At 43.1% G+C, this 22,865-nt stretch overlaps 1 protein-coding gene across 2 annotated transcripts in view; it reads right to left on the bottom strand.

The window, feature by feature from the left end:
• Positions 1–20,035: 20,035 nt before the first annotated feature.
• Positions 20,036–22,865, bottom strand: part of WDR59 (WD repeat domain 59) — a gene marked incomplete at its 5' end in the record, with an annotated part of 84,102 nt that continues 81,272 nt past the window's right edge. Inside the window, one exon of one of the 2 annotated variants that reach the window (XM_082863216.1) lies at positions 20,036–20,580. In XM_082863216.1, the coding sequence (XP_082719342.1) occupies positions 20,345–20,580 (236 nt within the window). In that variant the 3' untranslated portion in view covers positions 20,036–20,344. Of the gene's footprint in view, positions 20,629–22,865 lie in introns of both variants that reach the window. The other variant, XM_082863215.1, reaches the window with a different exon arrangement.

Here is a 22,865-nt window from a genome sequence, read left to right as displayed (position 1 = left end):
CAAATTCAGAAGCAGTATTTGTAACATATATAATAAATTTTTTTTAAAAAGTCAGTTTTGAGTGAAGTAAGTCAGACAAAGACAAATATCATATGATACTGCTTATATGTGGAATCTTTAAAAAAAAAGGGTACAAATGAACTTATCTACAAAACAGAAATAGAGGCACAGATGTAGAAAACAAACTTATAGTTACCAGGGGGTAAGGTGGGGGAGGATAAACTGGGAGGTTGGGATTGACATGCACACATGATTATATATGAAATAGATAACTAATAAGGACCTACTGGAGAGCACAGGGAACTCTACTCAATACTCTGTAATGACCTATATGGGAAAAGAATCTAAAAAAAAAAAAGAGTAGATATATGTATACGTATAACTCATTCACTTTGCTGTATACCTGAACCTAATACAACACTGTAAATCAACTATACTCCAATTTTTTAAAAAAGCCAGTTGTTCCCCTGGAAACTCTTCATTTAAGAGCTCAGATGGGGCTTCCCTGGTGGCGCAATGGTTAAGAATCCGTCTGCCAATGCAGGGGACACGGGTTCAAGCTCCGGTCCGGGAAGATCCCACATGCCGTGGAGCAACTAAGCCCGTGCGCCACAACTACTGAGCCTGCGCTCTAGAGCCCGCGAACCACAACTACTGAGTCTGCGAACCACAACTACCAAAGCCCGCGCGCCTAGAGCCTGTGCTCCACAAGAGAAGCCACTTTAATGAGGAGCCCGCGCAACGCAACGAAGAGTAGCCCCCGTTCGCCACAACTAGAGAAAGCCTGTGCGCAGCAACGAAGACCCAATGCAGCCAAAAATAAATAAATATATTTATTTTTTTTAAAAAAAAGAGCTCAGAAAACCCCCTCCAGGGCCCAGTTCCATTCTTATGGTCACCACACATAACCTTACATATTCTATTAAAATGAAAATGGAAAGACTATACATTATCGTTAGATTACTCTTGAAAAATACATTTGGACACCTCTTCCCATTTCGCCCATGCCCCCCAAAGTTTAACTTTTTGAAGGTGGTTAAAAAGTACAAACTCCCAAAAGTTTTTACCTTTTGAAGATGGTCAAAAGGTACAAACTTCCAGTTACAAGATAAGTAAGTCCTGGGAATGTAATGGATAGTATGGTGAATATAGTTAACAACACTGTATTGTGCATTTGAAAGTTGCTAAGAGAGTAGGTCTAGAAGTTCTCATCACAAGAAAAAAAATTGTAACTATGTGAGGTGAGGCATGTTAACTAAACTTATTGTAGCAATCATTTCACAATTTAGACATATATCAAATCACTATGTTGTACACCCAAAACCAATATAACGTTATATGTCAATTATATCTCAATTTTAGAATTTGAAGAAAAAGAAAAATAGATCACTAATATTTACTCTTCCATTAAACAAGATTGAACATCACTTACAAAATTTGGTGATAAAGTCATGCCGTGAGTATAAAGCAACCAACTATTTACCCCTCAGAATAAATCAGAGAAAAGGAGACATATAGTTAAGGACAAATTTCCTACTAATAAAAATATTTACATTATTAATAATATTATATTAATAATTACCTTGTTAATTACCTATTGTTAGTAATTACATTATTAATAATATTAAAAGGACTTCCCTGGTGGAGAAGTGGTTAAGAATCTGCCTGCCAATGCAGGGGACACGGGTTCAAGCCCTGGTTCGGGAAGATTCCACATGCCGTCGAGCAGCTAAGCTGTGTGCCATAACTACTGAGCCTATGCTCTAGAGCCCTTGAGCCACAACTACTGAGCCCACATGCCACAACTACTGGAGCCCGTGCACCTAGAGCCTGTGCTCTGCAACAAGAGAAGCCACCGCAATGAGAAGCCTGCTAACTGCAAAGAAGAGTAGCCCCCGCTTGCCACAACTAGAGAAAGCCCGCACGCAGCAATGAAGACCCGACATAGCCATAAATAAGTAAATAAATAAATTTATTTATCTACTAAAAAAATAATATTAACAATCTTGTTAATCATCAACAATAAATGCTCAATAAATGTACCCACTTAGAACCTGGATATTTATTAGCTACCCAAGCACTGATCAACCTTGCCTTGTTTCCTGAGATCTTGACAATCTGTATAGTTTAAAAGAAGAAAGTATTTTCCTACAGAGCCAAGACTTTTTTTTAAAAAAAAATTTATTCTTTTTGGAAGGATTTCTAGCTAGAACTAGCAGAATCTAACAGGATTGACCCATATTACTCCTTACAGGAGTGTTTTACTTCCATGTGGAGAACTAATAGTTCAGGATTTGTCCTTAATTGCATTCAATAATTATCATTTCATTTATTTTATGGCTTCTCATGATAGATTTATTAAAACCTTCTTGCATTTAGGTAAAGTATTGACTTTAAAAGTACTGAAAAGTTAGGGCTTCCCTGGTGGTGCAGTGGTTGAGAGTCCGCCTGCTGATGCAAGGGACATGGGCTCGTGCCCCCGTCCGGGAAGATCCCACGTGCCGCAGAGCGGCTGGGCCCGTGAGCCATGGCCGCTGAGTCTGCGCGTCCGGAGCCTGTGCTCCGCAATGCGAGAGGCCACAACAGTGAGAGGCCCGCGTACTGCAAAAAAAAAAAAAAAAAAGTACCAGAAAGTTAAAAAGAGTTATAAAGACTTAGAGAAAGAATTATGACAACTTATTCTATCCAAGAAAGTAAACCTTGAATAACCGTCATCATTTTCCAAAGGTGGCAAGAGTCACTTTCACCGTATCAATGCCAACTGCTTATCTGCACAACCAGCGATCCTGGCTACAGTTCTAGCTTTTGAAAGCTTTTCCTTGTTTCACACGTCCTTGGTCATTAATTTCTCCTTCTAAGAGCTGGTCAGGCTACAGTCAAACAGGTCATTTACCTTCTGTGGAGTTCAGGGCTGTTTTGCTCTCTTGTCCCTGCTTCAGTGACCTCACCCTGTATTTTCTGGGTCAGGGGAAAAACTTGCAAAATGCTTGTAATTTTACTTATTTTTTTGAAAATATATTTGCCTTAATGTAATACAAATTAATTATCTTACCGTTCTGGAGGTCAGAAGTCCAAGAATGGGTCTTGGGGGCTAAAAATCAATGTTTAGGCAGAGCCATATTTATTCTGCAGACTCTAGGGGAGAATCTGTTTCCTTGCCTTCTCCATCTTCTAGACGCTGCCCACGTTTCTTGGCTTGTGGCCCCTTCCTCCATCTGCAAATCACATCACTTCAACATCTGATTCCCTTTTCAGGTCTCTTCTCTGTTCTGACCCTCCTGCCTCCCTAAGGACTCTTATGATTACACTGGGCCCAACTGGTTAATCCAGGATAATCTCTCTATCTCAAGATCTTTGATTTAATAACATCTGCAAAGTCTCTTTTACCATGTACTGTAGACTGAATGTCCATGTCTCCCCAAAATTCATAGGCTGAAACCTAATCCCCAGTGGGATGGTACTAGGAGATGGGAGTTTGCAAGGTGATTAGGTGATAAAGGTGGAGCCCTCATGAATGGGATTAGTGCCCTTATAAAAGAGATTCCAGAGAGCTCCCTAACCCCTTCTGCCCTGTAAGGACACAGCAAGAAGACTGTCACCTGTGAATCAGGAAGTGAGTTCTCACCAGACACTGAATCTGCCAGTGAGAAATAAATGTCTGTTGTTTATTGGCTACTCAAGTCTATGGAATTTTGTTATAGTGGCCCAAACAGACTAAGATACCATGTAAGATAACAAATTCACAAGCTCCTGGGATTAGAATGTGTATATCTTTGGGGAGGGGGTCATAATTCAGCCTAACACAGTGAGATTTTATACCGTAAGCTGCCTACAATAATGCTTTTACAAATGAATAGAAAACAGAATTTTAGTTCTGGTCTAGATTTTATTAGTTTGCTCTTGTTGCCCAACTTGGCATTCAAGTAGCCAGAGCTAACCAGCCATGGGAACCTCTGAGAGTTTTCAAAATCCCTCCAGGGTTGAGATGCATAACTATCACTCGATAAGGCTAAGAGACATCAGGTGTTTATGACCTCTCTGCTCTATGAGCTAGCCAAGACATGGCTGCTTTAATCCTTCGGGATATTTCCAACTATACTCTCAACATCACACAATGCTCCTAATGACAAAGTCTTAAAATAAGAACAGAGTCCATGAGGAAAAGGAAGCTATGACAATCAGCAAGATAAACAAAAGCACTGGACTTCCTTGGTGGCTCAGTGGTTAAGAATCCACCTGCCAATGCAGGGGACGTGGGTACAAGCCCTGGTCCGGGAAGATCCCACATGCCGTGGAGGAACTAAGCCTGTGCACCACAACTACTGAGCCTGCGTGCCACAACTACTGAAGCCCGTTCACCTAGAGCCCGTGCTCTGCAACAAGACAAGCCACCAGCATGAGAAGCCCATACACCGCAAGGAAAAGTAGCCCCTGCTTGCCGCAACTAGAGAAAGCCCGTGCGCAGCAACGAAGACCCAACGTAGCCAAAAATAAATAAATAAATAAAAATTTTAAAGCCCTTTTTTACAGTCACCCCTATTAAAATGATAAATGCCCCAAGCTAGAATGCATAACGTAGATTCTATCTTCCATTCTGCTTTTAAAGAAATATATCGAATTTTTAAAGCTAATATAGAATTAGGCAAGTACATAAAAATTTTTTTTACACTTAGCAGTTTCCAGAGTAGATTATGAAACTGCAAATGACTCTGTAAAACAAGGACAAATCAACAACAGAAATGGGCTAGGTGAGCTCAGAGACAGTAGTAATCTCCACCTTTAGATTGGAAATTTGTTGCTTAATAGTAAAAGGAATAATACAGTTTACTTTAAACAATATCTTTACCTGAAAGCCTCAAAGCCCACTCCAACAAGTCAGTGGAAGTCAGCATTTTATATAACTGAGTGAATAATGACTAAAAAGAGATTTTTGTGTTCAAGATATGCAGATGTCACGATCAATTTGTTGCACCATGGTATCTTTGTAAACGAGCTCATTTGTTTTCACTGATCTCTTACCCTTAGATATGAAGAAATGGAAGAATTAAAGGTCAGATGGGAGGTAGATAGGACATCTGCCTGAGACAATTAAGACGAACACCCAATGACAGCATCCAGGTCACATAGTGCCTACTTCTGACCTAGTAATGATGGGAAAGTACTCCTGAATTATAGCCCTGGCTCCTTAGCTGAAAACTTGTCATGAGAAACACCTGCTTAATTTCTCAGTGGCTATTTCTTTACCTGAAAAATATCAATAAGAATAAGAAACTTGACAGGGACAGTTCCATATTTCATCTGGAGTTCTAAGGTTGATTTGTCAGCAAACAACTGTGCAATGGGGGCTGATGGGTAGATACAGAAGCAAAACAGAGAGAGTGCAGAATCCAGTGAGCTCTTAACAGGCAGCGGGAAGACTGGCTACAACTCATGTTGGGAGGACGAGAAGAGGTGCCGAATTCCATCTACCTACATCAGAAAGTAAAGATTCGTAAGGATGAAGTTGGAAAGACAACCAGAATGTATGATGCTCTGAATTGAAAAATTTATAATTAACTCCAGTTCAAAGATGTGGACTCGAGAGCCAGACACGGGAAGGCCTGGGCTTGTCCATATGGGGTTTGGTGGATCCAAGTTCCCACGTTCTGTCTGCCCTTTCTGGCCTGTTGCCTTGAAACACTCTCAGGTGTGGTAGGAAACTAACGATGCTTACTCAGCTCCCCTAAGTGGATGAGTGCAATCCTAAAAAGGCATAAATAATAAACATATAGATGGTGAGGAAATAAAGTTTTGATATATACTGTGTAAAACCAGGTGTGAAAAGTTGTATAATCACTGTGCCTCTTTTTATAGGCTTTATTCAGTTTTCAGTGAAGAAAAAATAGAAAAGAAAAATTTTCAGTTTTCATTTCAGATAATCTGATATACTGGAGAATTTAACATCTAATTTTAATTGTAATCCTTAGGAAGATTTAACTAATTCAGTGTGCTGTCAACATTTCAATGCTGAAGAATTCTGGTTTTCTAAATGTATGTTTGATTTTTAACATATAGAAACGTTTTAAAAATTTAACCTTACTGGGCTTCCCTGGTGGCACAGTGGTTGAGGGTCCGCCTGCCGATGCAGGGGACACGGGTTCGTGTCCCGGTCCGGGAAGATCCCACATGCCGCGGAGCGGCTGGGCCCGTGAGCCATGGCCGCTGAGCCTGCGCATCTGGAGCCTGTGCTCCACAACGGGAGAGGCCACAACGGTGAGAGGCCCGCGTACCGCAAAAAAAAAAAAAGGGGGGGGGGCGGACTGAATGTATATTTTGATTTACTGGATTCGTATATTTGTATATTTTGATTTGTATATTTTGATTTACTGGATTTGTAAGTTATCTAAATCCATAGCAAGATTTCACTGTTAGATTTGTAAGGCTCTCTCTTAGGTGCTTGCAAAATTCTGACTTAAGGAAACAGCTTAACTTTCCTATCAATAAATAAACTGTACAGAAGAGTAAGTTCTTTATAGAGAATACTAGCTAATGAACGCAGAAGGAATGATACACCTGGAATAGCATCATTCTGCAAGCCCTAATAAAGCAGTGATTCTGGGCAATGGTCATCACCTGCCAAAATCATCAGGTAAGAAACTGAAGGGTTGTATTAACAACGATGCATCCAGCTGACAAAACGTGAACCTTCGCATTATTTTTCACATCACAAGAAGAGAAACAACCAGACCTTATGTGTCTCCTGATAGAAGTACACAACACTAAATTGAATGTATTCTTGCCCAAAACCCAAGCCGGAATGTGATAACTCTCTAGATTACGGTTGTCAAATTTAGCAAATAAAAATACAAGATGACCAAATATTGCACTACTGAGCACTCTTACACTAAAAAATATTCATTGTTTAGTCAAAATTCAAATTTAATTGGGTGTCCTGTATTTTATCTGGAAACCCTACTCTAAATCTAACTACCAGTTCACAGGAAATAGAATGAATACAACCAACAAAATCTAGAATGCAGAAAACTCTCCAGGACACATGTCCTTCTACAAATCATTTGCAAAGAAACAATAGTTTATTTGCTAACTGGAAGAAAAAAAACATTTTATTCTTTGACAGAAAAATTGCAAGGATGAAAAAGGGAGGAAACCTAGAGACCCTTTGGATTAAAAGAGACTTGATAGACATGGCAATAAATTTAAAGTGTGGACTTTGGATCCTGATTGGAATAAACATTTGTGACACAATTTAGGAAATATGAAAATTAACTGAATATTTAGGACTCAGTGTTAAAAGTTTTAAGTAGCATGGTTGGATTTCACAAGAGAATTTTTATCTTTTAAAGATACATATTGAAGTGTTATTGATGAAATGATATGATGTCTGAGACTGTCTACAAAACAATCCCGTGGCAATCTGGGAGGGGTAGGGTGTCAGGAATAGAGATAAAAATGGGATAGGCAGATATTGACAATTGTGAAAGCTGGTGAGACATACGTGAGAGTTCATTATACTATTTTACCTTTGTAAATATTTGAAAAAATTTTAAAGTTTTTTTTTAAAAAATTATTTATTTATTTTTGGTTGCATTGTGTCTTCATTGCTGTGCATGGGTTTTCTCTAGTTGCGGTGCACGGGCTTCTCATTGAGGTGGCTTCTCTTTGTTGCGGAGCACAGGCTCCAGGCACCCGGGCTTCAGCAGTTGTGGCTCGTGGGCTCTAGAGTGCAGGCTCAGTAGTTGTGGTACACGGGCTTAGTTGCTCTGCGTCATGGGGGATCTTCCTGGACCAGGGCTTGAACCCGTGTCCCCTGCATTGGCAGGTGGACTCCCAACCACTGCGCCATCAGGGAAGTCCCTAAAAACTTTTTTTAAAGGGAGGCGTTTAAGAAAAACTGAGGGGTAAACATGTAACTTAAATAGAATATTCATTATGACCCCCCAAAAATTTGCATGCCTTCATACTAATTGAAAGGAATGATAAATTTAAGTTATGTTTTAGTGAAAATAAATATGCTATTTTTTTCCCCTTGGGGGCTCCCAGGAATGGAACTGAAATGTACACAGAAAGGACCAGTTTAAAGATGGGGAACTACATAAAAAGGAACGAAATTGGGTCATTTGTAGAGATGTGGATGGACCTAGAGACTGTCATACAGAGTGAAGTAAGTCAGAAAGAGAAAAACAAATATCGTATATTAACGCATGTATGCGGAATCTAGAAAAATGGTACAGATGAACTGGCTTGCAAGGCAGAAATAGAGACACAGATGTAGAGAACAAACGTATGGACACCAAGGGAAAAATGGGGTTGGGGGTGGTGGGATGAATTGGGAGATTGGGGTTGACATATATACACTCATATGTATAAAATAGATAACTAATAAGAACCTGCTATATAAAAAAATAAAATAAAATTCAAAAAAATATAGGAACTGGAAAAAAAAGTAAAGATGGGGAACTAAGTGGAAGAAGCATCATGGAAACAGAAAAACGTATGTCCCACATTCTTTCATTTCACAATGGCTAGAAAATACGACTGAAGTCAGAAGCCTCCACATAAAATTAGAACTTAGTGAGAAACCTTGAAAATAATAAGAGCACTATTGGTGCAACATCGTACCTGGTTAAAGACCATTAGAAAAAAGACCAATTTAGCAAATATTTACAAACCACTTCCCACAATATTTAAGTTATGACACCGTAACTTATGTATGATACCATAATGACAGATACAAGTTATTACACATTTGTCCAAACCCACAGAACGTACAGCACCAAGAGTGAACCCTAAGGTAAACCATGGACGTTGGGTGATGATGTGTCAGTGTAGGTTCATCATTTGTAATAAATGTAACACTCTGCGGGCGGCGGGGGGGGGGGTGATGTTGGTAATATAGGAGACTATGTATGTGTGGGGAAGCGGGTAGATGGGAACTTTCTGTACTTCCCACTCAACTTTGCTGTGAACCTAAAACTAAAATAAGTCTCTTTTTTAAAAACGTTAGGTTCCCTTTGATCATCACTGCCAATCTTGGTCTCCCTGCTGCTCCAAGGTAACCATAGCTATCGGTTTAACGTGTGTTCTTCCAGAATGTTCTCCATGCATTTATAGGCATATACAGGTACCACAGAAAATGCATAGCTTCATAGTGTGTTTTTGTTTGTTTGTCTTGAGTTCTTTTCTTGCTGTCATCTGACTGATAAAAGACCCTTGATTAAAGGTTAAGGGATCATTAAGATACTGACGGATAACACTTTGACCTGTGGCCCTTTTATACACCATTTGTTAAAAAAAAAAAATGACTCGAGAATAAGAAAAGCTACCAAGTTGCTAAGGATTTGGTTGAGTAGATAAAACTTGGTTTGTTACTTTGAAAGTGGTATTCGTCTGACAAAATTTATTGTAATTGTGGGTGCACCAGAGGAAAGCTTTTCCTTACGGCCAAAGGTTGGTCTGAATCCCCGAGAGAGGTCTTGCTGTTCTCCTGGTGAACAGACAATGTCATATCAACACTGGACAGGGCCACTCTGAGACCATGTGGAGCAAGACGAGAACAAGACCACCTGGGAACCGTGTCTGAACACAAATAAAAGCTGAACGCTATCCAAGCCCTAAAATACCAGCCATCCCCCTCTCCCAGCCAATATGAGTGATGGCTGCTTCTTTACCAACTACAGCTGTAGCCTCACTCTGGTCTCCCCCTCTCTCATTACGTTTTATTAACGTATCTAATCATAGAATTATCCTTGCTTCCGACAGGAACAAAACATCCAACCCGGAGCAAACCTCCACTTCCATGAACTCACATCAAAATCACCTAACACAAGTGCAAACCCTGTAAGAAGGTCCTTAGAGCAGCCTCTCACCAACATGCCCCAGGGTCCAGGGCGAGTGGTCTCCCTCTCTGCAACAGGCAAAATCTCACCTTGTTCACCCAGAAGTGTGATTCTGATGATCTTCAGCTGGGTGGTATTGACAGAGGTTTGCTTTAAAACTTTAAAACCAGTTATAAGGACTTTCCTGGTGATCCAGTGGGTAAGACTACGTGCTCCCAATGCGGGGGGCCCAGGCTCGATCCCTGGTCAGGGAACCAGATCCACGGGCATGGCACAACTAAGAAGTCCACATGCCGTAACTAAAGATCCCATGTGCTACAACTAAGACCTGGCACAGCCTAAATAAATAGTTTAAAAAATATTATTAAAAAATAAAATAAAATAAAACCAGTTATAAGATAAATAAGTACCAGGGATGTAACATACAATGATAAATATAATAACACTGCTGTATGTTATCTATGAAAGTTAAGAGAGTAAATCCTAAGAGTTCTCAACACAAGAAAAAATATTTTTTCCAATTCTTTGATTTTGTATCTAAATGAGATGAAGGATGTTCACTAAACTTACTGTGATAATAACTTCGTGATTCATGTAAGTCAAATCCTTATGCTGTACACCTTAAACATATACAGTGCTATATGTCTATTATATCTCCATAAAACTAGAAAAAAGACCTTTAAAAACAATGGATCCTGCCCCCAAATACGTACTCATAGGTCAACCCTCCTTAATGATTGCTTCCCACAGTGAGTAGATTTAGTCGTCGCCTTTCCAAACTCTATTTCCCATTGCTCTCGGTAACCACCGCTAATCTCATTTTTTCAGGTAACTGCCCCGACTCAGCTTACCTGTTGAACTCCTTGGCTTCCGGGGGCCCCAGGGACTCAGGTCCTCTCTATGAGGCTAGTGTAGACCTCCCTCCTCTCACGGGGCCCAGGGAGCCTCCAGGGCCACCCGCAGGGTGCTCCGAGTTTGCTGCCAAGCACTTACCCCACAGCTGGGGGCGCTCAAGTCCTCACTACACCGGGAAGCCCAGAGGCAGAAGGACTGGAGTTGGAAATGGGATTATTATTCCACGATTTTAAATGTGCATACGTGCATTTTTTGGTTTGTTTTACACAATTAGAATACTAACATAAATATAAGTTCTTTATCATGTCTTTTTCACTTAATATATTACCATTATTGGCTCCACATTGCTCCAAACTTTTTTAATTTTTAAAAAATTTTTATTTTATTTATTTATTTATTTTTTGGCTGTGTTGGGTCTTTGTTGCTGCATGCGGGCTTTCTCTAGTTGTGGCGAGCGGGGGCTACTCTTTGTTTAGGTGCGCGGGCTTCTCATTGCGGTGGCTTCTCTTGTTGTGGAGCACGGGCTCTAGGACCGCGGGCTTCGGTAGTTGTGCCTCGCCGGCTCAATAGTTGTGGCCCACGGGCTTAGTTGCTCCGCGGCATGCGGGATCTTCCCGGACCAGGGATCAAACCCACGTGCCCTGCGTTGGCAGGCAGATTCTTAACCACTGCGCCAGCAGGGAAGCCCCACTCCAAACTTTCTGAATTCAAATTTCTTGGAACAGACTTCAGCTAGCCTGTTTGAGATAGAATCCCTCTTTCCTTTTCCTCTTTATAATTGTCTTTTGAGACTATTTTGGAAGAAGAGTCAAGTTTTCTTGGGCAGCATAATCATTCCAAGGATTGTAATAAACATCATGCCAAAACTCTTTAGGGAAGGACTTTTAAAAGCTGATTTTAGTTGCCATTACCTATTAACTAAGCTATCAATATTAACCTTCAAGTTAATTACTTCAGGCCAATACCTCAGACCAAACTGGCATCACATCTGAAATGTGAAACACACCCATAAAATTTACCTAGTAGTAAATCTGCTCAGCAGAAGCCTCCCAATATAAGCACCTATTCTTTGGGTGTGTGCCTTTCTGACCCATGTAAACATGTTGCCCCAGATACAGCTATCCTGTTTAAAACGAAATGGAGGAACTGGAGTGGTTTGCTCCCAGCTGTCTTGAATACACAAATTCTTCTCAGTCAAGCACTGAGCTGCCAATAAAAACTTCTTTTTGTATTTAAAAAAGTTGCTCGTTTGTTTTTGACAAGGAAACCTTACAATATTTACTTGTTTTTTGTTACATTAAAAAGTCAAAGTAACATATTAAAAAAACAAATAGTACAAAAAAATTAAAAATAAAAAGTAAAATTATTTTCCATCCCAAACCCCTCCAGGCCTATTCTCCGGAGAACATTCCTTTGAATAGTGTATCCTTTGAGAAATTTTCTATGCCTTTATAAATGTATATGTATGTATCACTTAAAAAAACAGAAACAGGACCATACTCGATACAGTTTGTCAGTATGCTCTTTCACTTCACAATACATACAGCAGCACAAACACCCTGCATCCATGTTTTTCCAATGGTGACATAATAGTCCATTGTATGAACACATCACAATTTATTTAATCAGTCCCCGATTGATGAGCATTTAGGTTGTCTCATTTTTTTCCACTATAATAAACAATGTGAAAATAAACATGCTCATACAAGCGTTTTCGTGCATTTGTGTAACTGCCTCTGTGGAATAAATTCCTAATAAGGAAATTGAGTCTAAGGGTTGGGTAGTGAACAGTCTGAGAGCTATTGACAAATTGTTTTCTAAGAAGGCTGCAGCCATTACCACTCTCACCTGCAGTATATAATGCTGCATGCTTCCCCACACACTAGCCAACATCTGTGCTTCAACTTTTTTATCTTCGCCAGTCTGATAGGTGGAAAAATGACATTTCCTGTGTGTGTTTTTGTGTGTGTGCCAGTCCACCATGAGTGCAAGGTTACTGCCATTTCTGAACATGGTGACTCAATTAAATAAATCAAGGTAGTAACAGGGATGGTTGATATTTCAAAAGTTTATCCTTATGTCTAAGAGTGATTAATCGGCTTTGCAGCCTAAATTGGAAAGATTAATTATATACTGAGCAGTGCCTGGGAGTCACTTCCTGATGACTCTTTTTTTCAAAATTTGTCTATTTTTTATTTTATTTTTTGGCCACACCACATGGCTTGCAGGACCTTCGTTCCCCGACCAGGGACTGAACTCACGCCCTCAGCAGTGAAAGCGCAGAGTCCTAACCACTGGACAGCCAGGGAATTCCCTTCTGATTACTCTTTGATCTTAAAATGTCAAGCTAAGGATTGAGGGAACTAACAAGGTGACATCAGGAATGATTACAATTTTGATTCAGTTATTTAGAAATATCAGCACATGTCATTTGAAATCATGCTAATGATGACAATGAATATTGTATGTGCATGTGAAACAGGCAGTCCTAAGAATAGGCTAATAGAAAAGGGAGTACAGTACATCTTCAAACTTTGCCTTACCTCTTCTGAATAGCTTTGGAAGAAAGTTATTACTGTCACTAAGAGAAATTTAAAATTCCTTACTGAAATTCATTTAAACAACCTTTTTATTTTAGAAGAGATTTAGACTTACAGAAAAATTGCAAAGATACTACAGACAGTTCCCAGACACTCCACACCCAGTTTCCCTATTTATTAACTCTGTACATTAATATGGTACATTTGTCACAATGAATAAACCAATATTGATTGGTACATTATTATTAACTAAAGTTCATCCTTTACTCAGATCTCCTTAGTTTTTCCCTAATGTGCTTTTGCTGTTCCAGGGTCCCATCCAGAATGCCACGTTACATTTAGTTGTCACGTCTCCTTTGGCTCCTCTGGGCTGTGACAGTTTTTCAGTTTCCTTGTTTGATGACCTTGACAGTTTTAAGGAGTCCTGGCCAGGTATTTTGTAGAATGTCCCTCAGTTGGGATTTGTCTGATGTTTTTCTCATGATTAGACTGGGCTTATGGATTTGGGAGAGGATGACCATAGAGGTAAAATGCCCTATTCGTCACATTATCGTATCACATTGTCAACATGACTAATCACTGTCACTGCTGACCTTGATCATCTGGCCGAGTGACATACATTTATTAACTTTCTCTGTTGACATAAGCAAGGTTACAGGACATGACGAATTGAGTCCTGAGGGTTTCTAAAGTAAATTGTGGCGGCGAGGCTGATTATTAGGCAGTTAGGAGACCCCTCGTTCTCTAGGAGACCCTGCCAAGGGAGCAGAAAGAACTCTATGCCAGAGCACAATGAACTTTGAAGCAATCTTGGAAATTCAGAAAAATATATTGTTCAAAATGACCCCACTGGGGTAAGTACTGTTACTCATACTTGACAGAACAGGAAAGTGAGGCACAGTGCCAAGGATACAGGCAAGCTGAGATGCAATCCACACATTCAGGCCACAGGGTCCAGGCTCTTACCACTGTGCGTACTGCCTCACCAATGCTATCTTTTGTCTTAACTTGCATTTCCCAGATTACCCGTGAGATGGGGCATCTTTCCTTTGTTGTATTGGCTATTGGACTTCTTTTCAAGACCTCATTTTGGACAGGTGATACAAAGAAGGAGCCATGAGGAACAGGTTCAGGGTGAGACCCCAGAGTCAGAGCTGGCAGAGACCTGGAGGGGTGGCATCCCATGCCCAAAGTGGGGGCCCTGCTGGAGCCAGCAGCTGGAATCATCTCAGGGTATAATTTAAGCACGACCCTTGGTGAGGATCACCAGATTTAGCAAATAAAAATACAAGATCTGGGACTTCCCTGGTGGCTCAGTGGTTAAGGATCCACCTGCCAATGCAGGGAACATGGGTTCAAGCCCTGGTCCGGGAGGATCCCACATGTCGTGGAGCAACGAAGCCCATGCGCCACAATACTGAGCCTGCGCTCTAGAGCCCACAAGCCACAACTACTGAGCCCGTGTGCCACATCTACTGAAGCCTGCGCGCCCAAGAGCCCGTGCTCTGCAACAAGAGAAGCCACTGCAACGAGAAGACCGCGCACCTCAAAGAGTAGCCCCCGCTCGCCGCAACTAGGGAAAGCCTGCGCGCAGCAACGAAGACCCAACGTAGCCAAACAACAACAAAAAATACAAGATCTCCACTTAATTTGAACCTCAGATGAACAACTGTATGTTCCAAGTGAAATTCCAATTGACCGGGGCATCCTGTATCTTAACACTCCCCTTGGCTGCATGACCCCCAAGCCTGATTTCCAGCCCTCCTAGATCCTGTGAGCTACTTCTCTTTCACTGATTATTCCCAGCTGTGGTAGAGTCGGCTGTGGCTGAACTAAAACGCTTTACACTGTGACTCTACCAACACAGGAAGACAAATGGAAGATCTAGAAGGCTGAGGGATTCAAGAAAAAAAAATGGGAAAGACAAATTCTTTGTGTAAGAGAAAACAGTCCAATGTGCTTCATATGCAAAATGTCTTTCTAAAGAATTCCACTTAAAGTGTCTTTATAAAACAAATCATAACATCCACTTTCTTCCTGTATTTCTGGTACGTGCCTGATCCCCATAAGCTTTGGAATTTGCAACACCTGAAATAGTTCTGCCCCTTTTCCTAATAGGTGAGTAATTAGAGGTTTACAGAAGCTCTGTGCTGCACTACAGTCACACATCAAAGCTGGGGTGGGAACACAGGTCTTGAGATTCACAGCCCCTATTTCCACCACTCCAAATTTCTAACCCAGAAGACCTTCGTTATAAGCATAGCGCACACTAAAATGCAAGATCATGAACCAGAAGGAATCATGTCTAATGAACGAGCATGTTTCTACAAAGGGTAGCACAGTGCCTGAAACCGAACGGATACTTGTTAAGTGGATGGGTGGAAAAGTAGAATCTGTCCTTTAAAAAAAAATTCGTTATTTAAGTATTAATGTATTGAGACGTATTAAATGTTTGCCAACCCAAAGTTGATCTTTGAATGAAAGGACATAATGAGGTAGGTAGAGGGAACGCCATGACGTGTGAGAAATTTTCATACTAGAGGAGGTGATGGGCAGGACTTCAACTAGCTTTCCTTTTCCGATGGCATATATCTGTTCAATCACCGGATCGATGAACCTAGATGAATTGAGCAGATCTTTCCTTTCACAACTGGAGAACCAGGTATAGACTAGTCTGGTTTAATCTTTATCGGCAACCTCATTTCAGTCTTAGGAAGCGATCAGATTCACCAAGTCTAGATCTCTGCTGCCACCTAGTGTTAACAGTTTCTCAGGTTTAAAAAGGTAGAAAGTCAGGAAGCTCTAGGCTCTGAAAAAATTTCACCTGGAATTCCTTCGACCATTTCTATTTCAGGATTTCCAACTCTATCAAAGCTTTTTGTGGCTAAAACAAGAAAGAGTATATCTTCTATTTGTACTGCACAACTATTTTACCTCTGTTGCGTCTGTGTCCAAAATGTTTACGGAAGGAAGAAAGTTTGATTAGGAAACAGGTTGGCCCAAGCCTCTTAAAAGCCAGCAAGGTTTGCTGGGAAAAGTGGGACATTTTCCTGACAGGAAAGAAAATCCACCTATTTTGGATACCAGTGTTGATCTTTTCTCCCTTTCTTCCATTTCTGATCTCCATTAGAAAAAGAAGAAAAACCACAGAGACGGTTTTGGAGGTGTTCTTCAACGATTCTCTCTAAATCAAGACAGTGGCAGAAGACAATTAATGTCTGGCCTGGCCCCAGGCCTTTAAACCAGAGTTACTCCCAGTTTGGACACAGAGGCATCTAGCAGGGAGGGCCAGGTAATGGAGGCCATACTTTCAATCTTCTGAAAGCACAGAGAGTGAGAGACAGTGCTTTCCTGCGTGGCAATCCAGAGCCGTGACAGCAAAGCTGAGCTCAGTGAGAAAAGGGACATCATTTCTATCCAATCGCTTCGCATCCTTTATACTGTATCTTGGCTGCACGTAGCCAGATAAAGACAGTACTAAGAGATTGTTATGAGAGTTGTGTTACTGTAAGAGGAATATTTCTATGATAGAAGGAAAAGCCGGATACTCCTGTCTGTGCTTTTCCTACCTTTTTTCTGTTAGTCCAAATTAAACGAATTTCTCCATGGGCCTTCCCATACAGGACTTCCCAAACACTAACAGGCATCCCCCCTGGTGGCAACGCTGGGGATTCTGCTACTTGGTTCGGGAGATAATAACCAGTCTTCCAGGATTAGTTGTACATTTTCAAAGTGATGGCCGAGTTCACATCCGTTATCCATTCCTGAAAGTTTTGACTGCTTTTCAATCACAAGTCTTACTGGAAAATAATGATAACTGCCATAAGGGAACAGAGTCAAAGGACATGAGCTCAAGCACTGGGGGAACAGGAAAAGACTGTTCTCTGCAAATGGTGTGACTTCATTGAGGAACGTGACAGATCCTCAGTACAGTAAGTCCCCTACATACAAACCTTCAAGTTGCAAACTTTCAAAGATGAGAACGTGCCTGTCCCATCAAGTAAGTTAGTTCACGTGTCTGGCATACCTTGTCATGTACGTGCGTCCTCTACAAGTGACTGTGCTTTTGTGTACTTTATTGTACAGTGCTGTTGCTGGGTAACATGAGGAGCTTACTAATGAAGACCTGATGGAATTGGAGGCCCAGAGAAAGGACGAAGAGAGACAAGAGGAAGAAGTAACTGAAGAACCGAAGAGATTCACAACGGAGGAAATGGCAAGGGGATTTTCTTTATTTGAGGTAGCACTGTTAGTTTTTGAGGCACAGGACCCGAACACAGAACGGTACAAGAAGGTTGCAGCAGCCATTCAGAATGCAATCCAGTGCTACCGTGTCATCTATGACGAGAAAAAAGAGCTACTACCCGTTTTTTCAAGAGGGTAGATAGAATTCAGTCCAGCAAGGAACCAGAATCTTTGCCATCAACGTCAGGCATGAGTGAAATTGCAGCTTGCCCTCTGTCTCCTGTTGCTGGCGATCCTTCAGCTCTACCATCTCCCACCTCCTCTCCCTCCTCCAGTCAGTAACTCTTCTTGCCTGTTCCCTCTATGCCAGCCCCTGTATGCCAGCTGTTGTGCTGTACTACTGTACTTTTCAAGGTACTGTACTGTAAGATTAAAAATGTTGTCTTTATTGTTTGTTTGTTTTTTATGTATTATTTGTGTGAAAAGTATTATAAACCTATTACAGTACGGTACTATACAGCCAATTGTGTTAGTTGGGTACCTAGGCTAACTTTGTTGGACTTACAAATTGGACTTACGAACGCGCTCTCGGAATGGAACTTGTTCGTACGTAGGGGACTTACTGTAAAAACCTGTCGACTTATCCCGTGGTGCCATTACAGCAGTGTCGATATAAACAAGTGAACAAGAGTAAACAAATTCCGATGTCTTTGGCCGCCTCCTTTATCCACCTCCCATGTACCTACGACACCTAGTTATTCAGCCCACTCTGCAAAGACGCTGGCATCTTACCTCGGATCACAGCCCAAGGTTAAAGCTCTGCTCTCACTGCACAGGATCCAGGCCTTTCTTATGACATGGTGTTTTGTGCCCAGTAACACAGGGATGATGTTCATATAAGCATCATCCAAAACAGTGCTTTGGAAACGTTTTGACCACAACCCTCAGGAAGGAAGGAATTTACACTGTGATCTGTTATACACATGTGCAGGTGTGTGCATATACACTGGTAAACAAGTTACAGAAAATAATGTTTACACTATGTCTGGTAAGTTCTGATACGTCTCTTCCACTCTGTTTCATTCTTTAAAATTCTGGTTTTTATCCACTACATTGATTTCACAATCTATTAATGGGTCCTGACCTGTAGTTTAAAACACAGCGATGCAGACTTCCCCAGTGGCGCAGCGGTTAAGAATCTGCCTGCCGATGCAGGGGACGCAGGTTCGAGCCCTGGTCCGGGAAGATCCCACATGCTGCAGAGCAACTAATCCCGTGCACCACAACTACTGAGCCTGTGCTCTAGAGCCCGTGAATCACAACTACTGAGCCCACATGCCACAACTACTGAAGCCCGCACACCTAGAGCCCGTGCTCCACAAGAGAAGCCACCACAATGAGAAGCCCGCGCACCACAACGAAGAGTAGCCCTCGCTCACCACAACTAGAGAAAGCCCTTGCGCAGCAACAAAGACCCAGTGCAGCCAAAAAATAAATAAATGAATGAAAATTCAAGAACAAAACAAGACAAACAAAAAACCCCACAGTGATGTACAACACTTTCACATTCTGAGACATGGAGTTATATTTCTTAAGCTAATCAATTTGGAATTGTAAAATTCTAAGAAATAAATATAGGGACTTCCCTGGTGGTCCAATGGTAAAGAATCTGCCTTCTAATGCAGGGACATGGGTTCAATCCCTGGTCAGGTAGCTGAGATCCCACATGCTGTGGGGCAACTAAGCCTGCGCACCACAACTACTGAGGCCGTGCGCCTCAACTAGAGAGCCCACACGCCACAACTGCAGAGCCCACATGCTCTGGAGCCCGCGCGCCACACCTAGAGACAGAAAGCCCGCATGCCACAACTAGAGAGAAGCCCACGCTGCAACAAAAGATCCCTTTGTGCCGCAACTAAGACCCAATGCAGCCAAAAAAATAAAAATTAAAAATAAATAAATATAAATTTCAGTAGCAATATTGAAAAGAAGATGTCTCTTTCCTGGCACATACAAAATGGGAAGCATTGAGAATCATTCTGGAGAACTGGTGGATGCAGAGAAACATGGGTCAAAGCCTATGAAGGAGCCCAAGGGAAGAGTGGAGGCGCTTACGGGAACCCAGCCAACCTACACAGTGGCAACGGGAGACTCTCACAGCAATGCTGCCATGTAATTTCATTTTCCTTTGTTAAAAGAAATGATTAAAAAAAAAACTCTTGGGGTTGGGAAGAACCTTAAATGTCAAATTCTATTTTCTCCTGCTGGATGACAAAAGCAAATCAGCATTTCCTTTGAAAATGTGAGCGCTGACTTTGGTCCTACGCCAAAGAGTTAATTTCAATTAGAAGCAGAATAAAAAACCATTCACTAAAATATCGTTCAACCTCATCTCTTTGTTTTTCAAGCGATGACTAGAATTTTATTAGCCAAGGGAGAATAGCTGGAAGAGAAATAACAAACAGAAAAATACATCTTAAGGATCCTTAAGTACATTACATATTTATAACTTAAGTATATTTTAAAAGGCCACAGTCCATCAGGTCATAATGCATAAACTTATGTCACAGGCCCATTTGTCCACTGTCCTTTGGCTCAGGAGACTGTCCTTTGCAACCAACCTTGATCTCTCTGATGGCATCAGAAAGGATGCTGTCGTCTTAAAGGTAAACACGGCTCTGGAGGCAGGTGCTTTTCTCCAAGAAAACTTCCACCTGCCTGTGTCCTCCTCCACCGACATCCATGCCACCAACAGCCAACAAAAGAGAAGCAAAGGCTCATGAACAGCTGGCACCGTGTCAGCCTCTGAGGAGAACACATCCCTGTCTAGTTAGGGGTGGGTTCTGGAGCCTCTCTCCTGGCAGAGAGCTTGTCAACCGGCATTGACGGGTTCTCTGGGATTTCCCACAACTCCCACGGGCTGTCAGTTCAGAAAGTGCTCTCAAGCAGGCAGTGGCACCCACACCCGGTGGGACACACCTCCTGGGTCCGAAACCACTCCATCATGTGGCTGGTGTGTCCCCCATGCCCACAGGTCAGGCAGAAGTTGGACGACCCTCGCACGGCCACGTGGCAGATGGCGCACTGGAACGTGAAGCCTTTGCAGATGGCGCACTGCGTGCCCCTGACCTCACTCCGGCAGTGGCTGCAGTACACACCGAACTCTGGAGAAGGGTGGAGATGGCCGAAAAAGAGACATGGTGAGTTCAGTTCTGCAAAGCGGAACCAGGCATTGTGAGTAATAACGAGGTACTCATCTGGGGGATTCTGTAGGATCCTATTAGACCCCTGCTGTTCAATTTTCTTTTTTTTAATGGCAGAACCCCTTCTTCTACAACCTCACTAAGGAGCTGCTGTCATCACCACAGTGGAAGGGTGCGGGCAGAGGGTGCAGCAGGCGCCTTGCTCCCCGAGGCCCTGGGTGGAAACCCCAGTGTCTGCAGCAGTCGAGGCTCCATCTCATTCCTCTTCCACCCCAACAGCTACAGATGCAGAGAAGGCAGTTAACAAATATTTGTCTGAAAGCACTGAAGGATCAGTCGACACTCAGGCAAGAGCTGATTGGTCTTACAATCTCTTCCCTACCTGCCTGCCAATGACCCAGCAGCCTAAGATGGACGGAGTCAGGCCACCACAGGGCTGCCCCAGCGTGGGGGAGAGCGGTTAGGACCGCCCTGCTCTGCTGGTCCCCGCCTGCCCCGAAGTCCCTGTCCGCTTCAGCCACGGCCCTGGGGCCAGGCGGCCCACGTTAACCGCCCAGCTCCCTTGCTCACCCCCTGCTACCTGGAGATCCTTCCTCCTCCCAGACCGCCTTCCACTGTGCTGCATCGACTGCAGACCTTCCCACGTGCTCTACAGGCTCTTTTGGGAACGGTCCCCTCACCACCTGGCCCTAACCAAACCCCGCTGTGTCTCAGCCTCCTCCGAAGGGAAGGCCGGCTCTGTCTTACATCCTAAAGATGGAGGGGTGGGAGGGGAGGGTGGCGCATGGCTGCCTCCAGACCGTACTCTCCTCTTGAGGCTACTGCTCCCTGGCTTCACCACCCTTTCCCCTTTCCCTCTACTGTCATCTACCGACATTCTGGACACCCACCACCCCATGCCCTGAAGACTTCTGCTCTTGGTTCTCAATCTTCCCTCCACCCCAATCCTTGGCATCTTCAAAATCCACGCCACTAACCCTCTGTACACCTGGCCTCCCAGGTCACCGTCCTCTCACCTCTAATCCACCACCGTCTCTCATTCTATCCAAAGTCCACTTGCACTTCCATGCGATCAGCCCCTCTCTGGCTGTAGTTTCCCCTCTGACCAGCCTGAATCACACGGTTCCACTTCATAGTCACTTTTTTTTTTTTTTTTTTGCGGTACGCGGGCCTCTCACTGTTGTGGCCTCTTCCGTTGCGGAGCACAGGCTCCGGACGCGCAGGCTCAGCGGCCATGGCTCACGGGCCCAGCCGCTCCGCGGCATGTGGGATCTTCCCGGACCGGGGCACGAACCCGTGTCCCCTGCATCAGCAAGCGGACTCTCAACCACTGCACCACAGGGAAGCCCCACAGTCACTTTTTTGCAAATATCCTGAACTCCTTGGCCCCTCTCTCCCTCATGGTACCACCTGGCAAAACCTTCACCTGGATGAGCCCCATCCCTGGCCTCCTCCGCGTCAGCCCAGGAGCGTTCCCATGGGAAGGCGCACCGTCAGGATGCTCGTCTCACTGCCCGCACCTCCAGGTAGACTCCTGGCTTGTGTGCAGTGGTCAGGCTCTTCCTCCCCGACTCCCAGGTGCCCACCTCACACCTCTGCCATATTCTTAAACCCCTCCCACATGCCTCTCTCTCTCTCACCCGATGGCCTCTTCCCTCCCTTCCCTAAGAAAACAGAAGCCTTCCAATGGGGGACACTTCATCTCAACACCCTCAATTCGTCACATCTCCCTCTTCTTTCACCTCCTACTGTAGAGGAAGGGTCCTGGTTTCTTTCTTCTATCAAAGCCAGCTCCTCTGCTTCACCACAACACGTAGTCATAAAAACGGACAAATAGAGACTCTAAATACATGGTAACTAAGGAAAAAATTTTATGGTAGTTCCTAGTTAAAGTAAATCCTGAGATAAACTGGTTAGAAAATTTGGGTTAAAAATAGCTATGTCTTGGGACTTCCCTGGTGGCGCAGTGGTTAAGACTCCACCTGCCCATGCAGAGGTCACAGATTCGAGCCCTGGTCTGGGAAGATCCCACATGCCATGGAGCAACTAAGCCCGTGCACCACGACTACTGAAGCCCGCGTGCTGCAACTACTGAGCCCACAGCCTGTGCTCTGCAACAAGAGAAGCCACCACAATGAGAAGCCCACGCACCGCAATGAAGAGTAGCCCCCGCTCACTGCAACTAGAGAAAGCCCCCACACAGCAAGGAAGACCCAACGCAGCCCCCCCCACCCCCCCCAGAAAAA

The sequence above is a fragment of the Leucopleurus acutus genome, assembly GCF_964270905.1.
Source record: "Leucopleurus acutus genome assembly, chromosome: 20".
Classification (NCBI taxonomy): domain Eukaryota; kingdom Metazoa; phylum Chordata; class Mammalia; order Artiodactyla; family Delphinidae; genus Leucopleurus; species Leucopleurus acutus.
The sequence above is the reverse complement of the archived record's forward strand: the minus strand, read 5'-3'. Positions and strand labels throughout refer to the sequence as shown.